The sequence below is a fragment of the Diorhabda sublineata genome, chromosome 1 (genome assembly GCF_026230105.1).
Source record: "Diorhabda sublineata isolate icDioSubl1.1 chromosome 1, icDioSubl1.1, whole genome shotgun sequence".
NCBI lineage: Eukaryota > Metazoa > Arthropoda > Insecta > Coleoptera > Chrysomelidae > Diorhabda > Diorhabda sublineata.
The window spans coordinates 14,535,650-14,549,312 of NC_079474.1; the positions used below are offsets into that span (position 1 = coordinate 14,535,650).

At 32.7% G+C, this 13,663-nt stretch overlaps 1 protein-coding gene across 2 annotated transcripts in view; it reads left to right on the forward strand.

Moving 5' to 3' along the window:
• The first annotated feature begins 2,680 nt into the window (after positions 1-2,680).
• Positions 2,681-13,663, forward strand: part of LOC130444129 (uncharacterized) — a 109,845-nt gene continuing 98,862 nt past the window's right edge. The window contains exon 1 of one of the 2 annotated variants that reach the window (XM_056779154.1): positions 2,681-3,007. In XM_056779154.1, the coding sequence (XP_056635132.1) occupies positions 2,932-3,007 (76 nt within the window). In that variant the 5' untranslated portion in view covers positions 2,681-2,931. The remainder of the gene's footprint in view (positions 3,008-13,663) is intronic. The other variant, XM_056779162.1, reaches the window with a different exon arrangement.

Genomic DNA, 13,663 nt, shown 5'->3' on the forward strand with positions numbered 1-13,663 from the left:
ATTACCTGTATCATGATATTTTATTATAAATACCTAACTTCACAAAATAGTTTACAAGATATTTTCTTTAGGAATTAGATTTTGAAGATCGTACCAGCCGTCTTAGCAACTTTCGGTCCATTTTACAGATACAGTCGAACTCCAATAATTCGAACTGCAAAGGACCGTAGCAAAAGTTCGAATTATCGAGGTGTTCGAATTATCGGAGTTGTGCACATTTACGTACATATATGTATGCATTTCGATGCATCTTTCCATTTTATAAATAAATAAATATGTTATGGGTATATAACATGTTTATTTATTTATTTATTTATTTAAAATAATAATTTGTATACGTTTGAAGAATTTTTGGTCCTAAAAAGGACCGATTATTTATCTTAAAATAAAAAAAATACATATATTTATTTTTTTGTAAAGAAATCAGCTATGCTAGATTGCTTCATGCTGACGATTTTTTCCTTTGAAGCAAATCGAGTGATTTCTTCTTAAAAGTCGTCAGGTATCAATAAAACTCTGGCGTCCTTCTTTCAGAAAAATCAGTCACCACGTTTGCTCTTTACTCTACTTTGTCTCTCTCCAATTCGCTCCCTCTCTCTTTCTCTACAGTTTGAAGGTGCAATTAAATCCGTCCCGTGAACTCGTCGTTTTTAATTGCACCTTCAAACTGTACCATCAATAATAAAATCGTCGCACCGGTTTTTGGGAAAAACCCAGCAGCTCTTATTCTCTTTTCAGTCGTTTCATACATTCGTCCTCTAACTGCAGTTCGAACTAGAAAACTATTTAGGAATGCTTTCTTAGCTCTACCAGTAATAAAATCGTCGCGCCGGTTTTTGGGAAAAACCAGCCGCCGTCTGCAGTTCACCCACTTACAAAATATCGTCGTCTTACCTAGAATCTGAAGATTCGAATTTTTCAATTTTTTTCAACACTAACAGTTCGAATTTTTTAATACATATGTACATACATAATTTATACAAGAAAAATTCGAATTTTTCAATTATTCGAACATCAAAAATTCGAACTTTTCAATTATTTAAACGCCAAAAATTCGAATTTTTCGGTAATTTTAACACAGAAAATACGAATTTTTTTGATAATTCGAACCTCAAAAGTTCGAATTATCGAGGTTTTTTTACATGTGTTAGTATAGGAATGTCAAGGGACCGACGCAAAAGTTCGAATTAACGAGGAATTCTTGCAATACTTGCAACCGAGCATATCATCTGGCAATTTTTTTTTATATTCAAAATTGTCTAATTAAAAAAATACTCGAAAGCCAGATTTGTGAAGATACACACGATCACAATAATGTAGCGGAGATATGAAAAAAATATACAGTTGAATCGAAAACTGACTCTAAAAACACTCAAATATGGAAAGAAACGGATATTGAACAATCAAGTATCCAAAAATAGTATAAAAATGCAATTCTTTGTGTATTTCTCTAGTAAATTAGACGAAACTATGTAAGTTAACTTGCTCCGAAATAAGCAGCGTTGCAACTGACAAACTTAACGGAAATTTGTCTTAAAATGTTCTACTCCCCTACCTAAGAATGTATTACCTGTATGTCAACCTTATATTCAGGTAAAAACTCCTTAGCTGAAGGGTCGACAGGGTCGGTAGACGTTTGTGATGAAAATACTGCACTACCCGTCTTAGCAAGTTTCGGTCCATTTTACAGATACTTGCAACCGAGCAAATCATCTGGAAATTTTTTTTTTATATTCAAAATTGTCTAATTAAAAAAATACTCGAAAGCCAGATTTGTGAAGATACATTTTTTTAAATAAAAAATTTGCAATATGCAAAAAACAGTGGATATCGTTGCAACCGCGCTAACCCTGCCAGAAGTTGATTTTTCTACTTTAACTATATTAAATAACATATAGAAAAAGTTTCAGCCTTGTGAAAGTACCTTTGTCGAAGTGGCGACCAGCTCTTAGACTATAGCATCTAGTACTTGGTTAGGGTGAGAGTTGCTGTGAGTTATCTTACTCTTAAGGTTAAAGTTCTGTGCAATACTTGTACATAGTATACGTGGGTACAACCTCACCAGCTGTATTTCGAATCGCCACTAGGAAAATTCTAGTTTTGGAAGAATGACAGCTGGCTGTGCCCAGACCTTTTTTGAAACTTGGATCATTGGTTTGGTTTCTTTCATTCTAATTCCATTTTCTTCATAGCAGAAGGTTAGTTGAAGGTTTCTTAAGTACCTTGCGGTTTTATCTGAACAAATACATGCATGAATATAAATGTATGTATACATTTTATGATAATCCTTGTTCTTGAAAGACTGGGGTATCAGAAATGAGTTCTAATCGATTTGAATACCCTATGACTTAAAATATTCAACCTACGACGACTCCATTATACTCTCAAACTGTTGCAACTAGTCAAGTTAGTTGTTAATATGATTAAATAAAGAGCAATAAACTATTAGGAAGCATAAAAAATATCTTTGAATTAAAGCAATATGTATTTAACTCCTTGTATAACAAATATATTGATAAATCAACTTAGAGTGTGTGGTGTTGTTAGCAAACCTTGCACTTACACGCTCTTAAGACATTTTGTGGTATCCCGCGAAAGAAAATCTTGCTAGATTTCATCTCCAGATCGTGATCGTAGTGGGAGTGGCGTCGAAAATAGCGAATGTCGGTGAAAAGCGACCAGAAGCGAGCGTCAGGAGTAGCATTTAGTAACAGGAGGAGAACAAGTTGCACTCCCTCTCAGTTTCGCGCGGTTGGTATCAAAAACAACAGACGTATTTACCCTATTTCTATGAAGACAAGTGGTCGGAATTGAAAATTTGACAGTAATTTTTCGTATATTTGTGGATACATCGTTTTTAATTTTGGTTGTACGTATTTTATGAAGTGTGTTTTATCTGTGTTTTTTTTGTGAACTGGGAAATCCGACAAAATGAAAAAGTGGAGATTGTTTTCAACGCATTCGGCTAAAAAGCTTCTGGTTATTGTTCTGCTTTTTGTAGTTTCTGGTAAGTGCTTTTCTAAATGTAATAAATCATAGAGATAATTGATTTTTATGTACCTGAATCATTACAAATGCTTTGAAAGTTTGTTATATTGTGAGTTCTATCATCAATCAAATCAAATAATGGAACAGTAATTGTCTCTTAAATTACTCGTGCAGAAATTACTTACAAAAACTCTTCGAACGCAAAACATATAAAAATTATTATTTTAACTTATTATTAGAAGAAAAATAACAATTCAACACTATTAACAACAAAGTTAAGGATGTTATTTCATTTTTTATGTCATTTCAACTTTCATTTTGAATAACAAAATGCAAAACCCATCACATAACAAAAAAATGAGAGATTAATAAAAATCAAAATAAGCATTATTTTGAATTTATAAAAAATACTACATAATTAAAAGCAGTTACCAAGTAAAAACATCGGTTCTAATCAGTTTTTTGATTATTTCAATATATAATTTCAAATTTCAAATACTAGTGTATTCTTATAATAAATTAAAACATTTCTTTTGTACATATTTCATAATTTTTTTCAACGCATACATATTATTATTTTACTTTTTTAATCGTAAATAAGAGCTTACTAGGTTTCTCAAAATTTCCTTATTTAATAATCTAATCTAATGAAATCAAAATAATAATAATTGTTAATTTTCAAATGATTGTGCTTTGTCTTAACGATTAGTTTTATTCTTAAAGATATCTCTTATTTCTTTACCTTTCTCCGTTTAGGTTAATAAATTGAGTGGCGCCCCATTTGGGAATTTGAAAACATATTAACTCTACAAAATCTTCCAACGAACCCTGACAACACACATTCGCATGATGAGCTTAGCCGGACCTTTTAGGTTAAAATCTATTCGTCGGTGTTATTTTATTATTATTGCTAGCTCCTTCAACCGAAAAAAAAGATAGAAATTATAATGATGTTAGGTTACGGCTGAATACACTGTTTATACCAATAACTACACCAACACCCACAATTACACTATCTGACGCGCGTTTCGATTATCTAGTTATCATCTACAGCGACTGGAAGTTAAAAGTTTACCTTCAGTCTCTAAAGTGAGTGTATAGTGTAAGTGTGACTGTTGGTGTAATGTTAACAGTGTGTTCAGCATGCATATCATCAATGGTTCCAGAAGTTCCAGCTTAGTGGTGGGTTACGGCGATAGACTTGGAAGTCATCAAGACGGATGTTCTTTATTTAATGAAACACATTTTGAAAGACCTCGACTGATACAGTAAGCAGAACTTGAAGGGAAGCGTGGAGGATGCTCCAAGAAGCAAGAATAACCGACCATGTAAAGTTAAATCATTCGATGTAATTAGAAGACAATCCCTTAAAGTTCTACAACAGAAATTATCTTACAACAAAATGATAGCCAGTCTTTTGTAGTAAATTTTTCAAAGAAAAATGAAAACTGACGTTTGGAATTTTGTAAAACCTTCATGAGGCATTGTGATCAAAATTCGAATGTTCTTCAATGTGTGGAATTTTTAGAATGGTAGTAAATAGATATAATTGTAGATAAAAAATCAGGGGAAGATTTGGACCATCCTCCTATGGCCGTGCTTCCGGATTTAATTGCGGAATTTCGGGTCCTAAATAATGAGAAAAACTTGATATCTTGTTTCAACAAGATGATGCACCACCAATTTATGCTTTTAAATTCTGGATACAAAGTTGAATGAAGGTGAAATGAAATACGTGGATCAATACTAGATCAGATTGATTTTTTATGAGTAATTGAAAAATTCGAGTCTGCGTTAACTTACCATACAGTTTAGAAGACTTAATGGAACAAATTGGACATAAATTAAGTTTATTTTCATCTTTAAGTCAGGCAAGGTACTTCTGGAACCATCCTCGTACTTGGGCTCTTTTTCTACAAAATCCTTCTTGAATTCCAAATATTTCCGAGCATTTATTGGTGTGTGATGTTCGTGATAGATCATTCCTGCCTTTTGCTTTGCTTTTTTCTATTTTTCTTTCTTTGTCTTCTTTATTTGTGACTTTATAGTTATACATTACCATGTATTTTTTTTGTCGTTCATCACTAGTCCGTATTATTATTACATGTTAGCCTCGTATTATAGCCACTACACTACAGAGACCTTAATAATACGTCTGCCATGCGTAAAATACAGTTGTACGCACTCGAAAGCGTGCCCAAAGTACATACTTTACGCACGGTAGTAGAAAAAATATTGTATTTCGGTTTTTCATTCCTTTTAATACAAATTGAGAATCGAGAGTGATGTTAAAACTTTTAAATTTTCTTACTGAGCCCGGTAAATGCATTCACAGATCTATATATGAGGACTAGACAAGTTTGAATGTTTAACTGAACTCCATCACAACTAGTTTACTGTCCGATATGACAATAACTACGAAGTTTTACTCATATCATTGTTATATAATATTCTAATAAACGTATATACTCCATTTTGAATTGAATTTGTATGGAAATGTACGAAATCCAATTTATAATACGTAATCTGATAATAGAACATATTTCCCTGCATGTTGCATCATGATTTTGCGTAACAAATCAAGTTATTGTCCAATTCTCATTTTATAAGGTGTCGTTATACGATTAAAAATTAATAATAGCCTCCAAATTATTGATTTAAAAATGATTAGTGTAATATATAAGTTATTAATCATTAGATCTAATTTTATATAGCTGCAAATCATAGAAATGCAATTTAAATACATTATTAATATAATAATATGAAATCAATTTCTTTAATTCCTTATTTCTTCGACCTTTTGATATATTAATGCATCTAAATGTTCTTAATTTTAGGTCTCTTCTTTTTTAAAATTAGTTTTTTTAATAAGACACCTAAAATTAAGAACATTTAGATGCATTAATATGAAATCATATACGAGGAAGTACCCAAAAATAACCGGAATTTGTTTTTAAATGCTATATATTTACAAATATTTACAAAACAACCTTTTCCCCTTCAAAATACTCTCCATTACAAGTAATACATTTATCCCAGCGGTGCTGCCACTGTTCGAAACATTGTTTGAACTCTTCTTTAGAGATGGTTGCAAGCTCCTGTCTCGTTCTTTTCTTGATGTCTTCAATGTTTTCAAATCATCGTTCTTTCATGCCCCTTTTAATGCGTGGAAACAAGAAAAAGTCGCACGGAGCCAGGTCAGGCGAGTAAGGTGTGTGGGGCAGCGAAACCATGTTATTTTTAACCAATAATTGGTTGGTGGCTGAGTGTGCAGGTGCGTTGTCATGGTGGAAGAACCAGTCACCTGTTTGCTGAACCGAACTCCAAGATATTCCACTGATTTCAGACAGTTCATCAATTGTCTGTCGACGGTCTGTGCGCACAAGCCCTCGAATTCTTTCAAAATTTTCATCGGTTCGGACAGTTGATGGACGTCCAGAGCGAGGTTTGTCATCAATCGACATGTCGCCATTTTTAAATCGAGAAAACCACTCGTACACTTGAGTTTTCCCCATAGCATCATCTTTTCAGCAGCGTTTTTACCGAGTAGAAACAAATTTGCCATCATAGAAAAATGAAATAGCAGTGAAACAGCACTAGCAAAAATTAGTGACGAACAGAACGTGGTAGGTCAATGGCCCGCGTGGCACTGAACTGGCGACGACTTGCGGCAGAAATCAGTACTATAAAAGCTCCACCCATGGCAATGCTATTCTGGTTACTTTTGGGTTTTATAACCCAACGTTTAGCAAGCTATTTGAGATCTTGGTAAAATATTTCTTTGGGCTTAGATTAAATAAATTGTCGCGTTGTATTTTCAACAGCTTCTTTGGATTCAAATTTTTTGCCATGCAAAAATTTCCCCACGGATCTGAATAAATAATAATTCAAATCTAAATGCTGGATAGGAGTTATTTGGATAAATATTTATAGTTATATTTTTTTTAACCACTGATTTTCCATGTTCGGATTGTTTAGATAAATCAATTTTTCATCGTAAGTCACAGAACGATAATTTTTCGGTAGGGCAAGGAACTGTGTACACAACTCTACTCAAATTTTTCTTTAAAACTCGGATAATTCGTGTTTAGATCCAAAAAAGTCTGATAATTGGCAAGTGCTGGTACTAGGTTTGTTTTCTAATATTTCCCTTGTAACCGAAATATCGGAGGTTGACGATCTGAACGATCTTCAAGCCTCAATACTCAACAATTAACAAAACACTCAACAAGTCGTGTTACTAACTTAGTAAAACACATTTTCCTAACAAAAATTGATTTTATTCATCCTTCAAGATCAATAAAATCATGCCAAAGCTTCTCTAACTTTTCGATGCCGTGCTTGTAGAAGGATTTGTCTTTAGCTTCAAAATAGACTTCAGTTTCAGCAATTTCTTCTTCCAACAATGTCAAGGTCACGAAATTGTCTAAGTACCATCGTATTCCTGAATGTCAGAATGACTTGGAAGAAGTTTGTGTGTCGAAGACATAGGATGCTAGAAATTTTACATAAAAGTTCGATAATAAAAATTTCGCTAGCTTTTTCGTAGCTTACCAAAGTTCCCTCGAGACTGAAATAAGGGTGCATTCAATCCCCATTGCTGTTTAATTGGTGCCCTGAAGAAATATTCAATGAAGTTTTAGAGAATGTCGATTAAGGTATCTGATGATACTCCTCTATCAGTCTGCTAGAATTACGAACTGCTTAATACAATCGAAATCGTATATATAGCAAAACTAAGCAAGATTTTTCAAAAATCATGATTCAAAAGCAGATATATAAGGCTGGTAGTTTTTGAATTTCCTTCTCTTTATTATAAGGACAACACTGTTCCTGACAACAGGTATTTGTTATTTGATTCCTGCCAAGAATCAGATTCCCAAAATTGTTTTTACGTATTTTAACAACAAATATTTATCATCACTTGCAAAATTGAGACAATAGAAGCATCCCAATACTTCATTAAAATTCCCAAATATTCGTTATAAGCTTTAATTGAGATGATCTTCAGTACCGTAAGAGAATTATGGCGCGTTCCAGAAGCGGAAAAAGTTAAAGGGAGCAAAAGCCTTCGATAACTCTCGTTTTGTGGTTGAGTAAATATTTCCTCAACTGTTCCAATGTTATCGTCATTGATAGAGGTGAAAAAGCAGGAAGCAAGTTTTTGACGACTTTTCGACATTCATCTTATGCTTTATGTCATTCAAATTGATGCGCAGGCGATAAAACAGGTTCCTCAAACCATTTTTGCAGCATTATGGTCCGTTCTAGAAGCGGAAGAAGTTAAGGGAGTTAAGGGAGCCAAAGCCATAGATAAATTGATGCGCAGGCGATAAAGCAGGTTCCATATAGCATTTTTGCAACATTATGGCGCGTTCCAGAACCGGAACAATTAAAAGGGAGCCAAAATCTTAGATAACTCTCGTTTCGAGTTTGAGTAAATATTTCCTCAATATTTTCAATGTTAGCGTCGTTGATAGAGGCGAAAAAGCAAGAAGCAAGTTTTTAACGTCTTCTCGACATTCATATTATGCTTTATGTCATTCAAATTGATGCGCAGGCGATAAAACAGGTTCCTCAAACCATTTTTGCAGCATTATGGTCCGTTCTAGAAGCGGAAGAAGTTAAGGGAGTTAAGGGAGCCAAAGCCATAGATAAATTGATGCGCAGGCGATAAAGCAGGTTCCATATAGCATTTTTGCAACATTATGGCGCGTTCCAGAACCGGAACAATTTAAAGGGAGCCAAAATCTTAGATAACTCTCGTTTCGAGTTTGAGTAAATATTTCCTCAATATTTTCAATGTTAGCGTCGTTGATAGAGGCGAAAAAGCAAGAAGCAAGTTTTTAACGTCTTCTCGACATTCATATTATGCTTTATGTCATTCAAATTGATGCGCAGGCGATAAAACAGGTTCCTCAAACCATTTTTGCAGCATTATGGTCCGTTCTAGAAGCGGAAGAAGTTAAGGGAGTTAAGGGAGCCAAAGCCATAGATAAATTGATGCGCAGGCGATAAAGCAGGTTCCATATAGCATTTTTGCAACATTATGGCGCGTTCCAGAACCGGAACAATTTAAAGGGAGCCAAAATCTTAGATAACTCTCGTTTCGAGTTTGAGTAAATATTTCCTCAATATTTTCAATGTTAGCGTCGTTGATAGAGGCGAAAAAGCAAGAAGCAAGTTTTTAACGTCTTCTCGACATTCATATTATGCTTTATGTCATTCAAATTGATGCGCAGGCGATAAAACAGGTTCCTCAAACCATTTTTGCAGCATTATGGTCCGTTCTAAAAGCGGAAGAAGTTAAGGGAGTTAAGGGAGCCAAAGCCATAGATAAATTGATGCGCAGGCGATAAAGTAGGTTCCTTATACCATTTTTGCAACATTATGGCGCGTTCCAGAACCGGAAGAAGTTAAAGGGAGCCAAAATCTTAGATAACTCTCGTTTCGAGTTTGAGTAAATATTTCCTCAATATTTTCAATGTTATTGTCGTTGATAGAGGCGAAAAAGCAAGAAGCAAGTTTTTGACGACTTCTCGACATTCATTGTATGCTTTATGCCATTCAAATTGATGCGCTGGCGATAAAGTAGGTTTCTTAAAGCATTTATGCAGCATTTATTAGCCGCGATTCAATTAGAAACACAAAATTACAAACAAACTCGTAACTCAACTTTTTCTTCCATGGACATCATCACAATACAAATTTTCTCTAACAAGCACCACGCTGATTAAACCTTATCTGTCGCTATTTACATTCACAATAATTAAAAATTTCTTTCAAAATGTTTGTCGGCGATTTTTTTCATTTATACCATAAAGAAAATCCCATGATACTTTATGTAAATTATAACGTTAGATAGTTGTATTTGAGGTTGCAAGCACGTTCCATAAGTTCCACAAAAATCCGTTCAGGAGACTCGTGTTTCTTATGGCACTCCACTAAAAATCGATGAAGAGGACATAAGAATTCGTTACGTTGTCTATTTGAATTGATGTTTCGTTCTGTACCAGTCACCGATATAGTTCGTGTCGTGCTCTAAGAGATAACTGATTTAATATCTATCTGCACGTAATACAAACGTACTGAATTAGCAACATTACAGATCAAGACATTAAAATTATTTTAATAAAATGATTTCCTCAACGTCTACTACCATGAACACATTCTAGTATCAAAACGCATCGTATCGAGCAATGCAAGTTGATTGAATACTTGGTTGATACTAATAAGGGGAATTTGTAGATTATATGTGTAAAAAGGAAATCCGTTAGTATATTTTTAATCGTTAATAATGTATAGAAAAGACAAGAAAATTTACAAGTTGGATGAACCACCACCAATGCTAACTGTATTTTGGGATGCAATGGATTATCTGCAAAAGAAAACAAAAACTATCGATGTATATTATGTCTATTCAATTCAAAAATTATATGAGGCGATAAAAAAAGGCTTTTGGTAATGCAAAAATTATTCCTTAATATTGGAAAACAAAGCCGCAGTGAATTTAAAAAAAATGTCCCGAATTAAGCTGCCAACTTTTCGAATATGACTGTAGTATTACGATATTTTTATAAAATGTTAAAAAAAAATTGTTTATAAATTTTTTTTTACTCCGTTTTGAACACTTTTTTTATTCAAATTCAAAAAACTGAGATGAGGGATTTTCAGTTTAACTCTTCTTCTTTCTAACGCGACTTTCCAAATGATGATTGGACCATCCGGTGAGCAAGAATGGCCCTTTGAAAAAAAGGGCCTCCTATGGTTTAACTGCCTTTTTGCAAAAACTATTGGGGCCACAGGGCCCAGAGCATTGATTAAGTACATCGAGATCTCGGTTTTCAGTGAATAAGAAACCTTTATATTTAAAATTAAACAAATTATAAACAATTTGAAAAATTAAAAATTTTCTCTTTTCGGTTAAATTACATAAGCCATAAATTATCGAAATTTAATTTATAAAAGCTTATTTTGAAGATTTTTCAATTCTCTACAATATTGCCCATAGTTACAAAAACGAGTTTTGCATAAATTCATTGCAAATCGAAAAAAACAAAATTTGTACCGATTTTTTGGTGTTTTTATTGTTTAAAAAAATAACGCATAGACAAAAAATGTTGAATTTTATCCACATAATTTTTATTTAACCCCTAGAACACGATTGTGTTGTTTTTTTTCTACTATTAATTTTGTCACGTAATTTCGTGGCCTACAAAGACTTCTCTGGTATCATGAGCACAGTCAGAAACATTTCAATTACTTTCTGTTTCATCCGAAGTTTACTGGGGAATGTGTCTATCTATGAGAAGTTTTTACTGAAATAGTTTGAATAAAAAAATGATTATTTTATTGTTTTTATTAAACTTGATTATTTATTTGAACTAATAATTCATTAAACTACATGAGATACTTACCTGAATAGATATTATCGGATGATCTTTACATAGGGCACACCTTGAGATTTCCTTGAATTTAAAGAGAAAATTATCTACTTTTACGAAAGTAGATGATGTTTTTTCCTCTGAGATACTTCAGTTTTTAGAGGGATTATTCTATTAACCAAGGTAGTTGTTTCATCATCTTTTCTCATCAAAATGTATAGTAGACATTTATTTCCCAGAGCCTAACCTTCTGATTTTGTGAGTGACAATCTGTTCTTATAGTCCGGTCAATTTAGACGAAGTTACATAAATTCCCATCAAGCTGAAAATTGTTTAAAATGCAATTAAACATAGAAATTGAATGTTTCTGTCAAAAAAATGAGTTTTTTGTAATTTTCAGTACAACGGTAAATTTTATCATAAAAATACTTTAGACAAAAATTGTAGATTATAAGATTATCTACAAAAAACGTATCAATACTTTTTTTCCTACAAGCCATTGTTTCTGAGATATAATGATTCAAAATGTTGTAAAAATTGTCTTATTTAATGGTTTCACCAAGACTTGTTGCAAATATTTGTAAGAAATTTCTGTTGACTGGCTGGAACTGTCATAAGTTCATCAAATAAATTATCAATTGACGAAGATGTTGCTGAAGTTGTAGCCATTAAATACGACAGTAAATCTGAAACATTATAAATTTGCAACTTTTTTTTGAATCGTTATATCTCAGAAACGGTGGGTTGTAGGAAAAAAAGTATTAGTACGTTTTTTGTAAATAATTTTATGATCTACAATTTTTGTTTGTATATTTTCATGATAAAACTTACCGTTTTGTTGATAATCGTGAAAAACTCTTCTATGTTCAATTGTATTTTAAACAATTTTACTGATTTTTAGCTTGATGATTCTGATTCTACTGAATAACGAGATTTTAATAGAAATTATTCTTCACATATCAACTCTCAATATTATTGTGAGAATAAAGGTCTTGTTTCTTTGTCACAATATGTTCAGACGACCTAAGTAAATTCTAAAACAAGGCAAATATAAATTTCAACTATTTATTCCCCTGAAGACGCTCAAATAGCATTTTATCTTTACGAAACATTTCCAAAAGTATTTTTTTTACAGCTTCTCTGTCTTAAAGTTTTTCGAATTCCTATAATTTGATGTACGTGTTTTTTTTTTGGTAATAGAAAGTTTCCTTCTACAGTTTTGAAGTATATGGTACAAATTTAATAAATTGTCATATTTATTCCTTCCCAAGTAATTGTGAAAAACTCCGTGTAACTCCCATGTTTTTTAGTGCTCAAAAATCTACTTGAAAATTTTTTTTCGCATATATAAGTTAATAAAAGCGAAACAAATAAAGTATTTACCACTAAATTTCTCATAACGACTATGAAAACAAATGAGATGGCAATTTCCATGCAGAGAAGTTGCGTTACTTCCTATTTTCCACCTTAGGGAAAATACAAATTGCCAAAGCGTCAAAGTTATTTATAATGGCGCAAGTCCGGGCGGACAACATAACATGCCCTAGGGTCATCATTCTCCTCCCATAGTGTTTATAGTCCACTGACCAATCTGTTTAATAACTTATTATTGAAATATATCCAAGTTCAAGATAGCAAGTTAACTAACATTAATTAACTCAGCTAGCGTGCTCGAGAATATCACAACATTATACTGAAATTACTATCAACAGAACAAGCATGCAATTACATGGGATACACACGTATTCTCTAATCAAAGTTATGAAAATTTTATGAAAATATGAGATTTGTAACTTTCTTTCCTTATATTACTAAAATCCATTGAGTCTCCAGTCCCCTCATATGTATGAGGTTCAAATTTGGTACATTCGCTTGTTCCAAAATGTAAAAACCGAGCCGGAAATTATGAAACTAACAAATATGGACGAAGGACATATAAGGTTATATGACACAATTGAATCAAAAATATTTTTTAGACGACGCCATCTAAAAGTTTTTCGTTCTGTATTCATTTACATACCGAAAGTTGCGTTTTGAGTGTTTCATGTAATGAAAATGACAGTTTAGTACTGCAAAACACTTTCGGGACGCTCTGGAGGACACAACTTTAACTTCCTTAAATGTGACTCTAGCCACTTCAATGTTGACAGTTGACAGTTGACAGTTTCATTTCGATGATTTTGCATAACTGTAATTTTCTGAAATTACTTGTCTAAATTAATGAATAACAATGAATGATAATGAAAAAAACATTGCAAATATCATTAAGTACATTATATTGTTCAATAAAT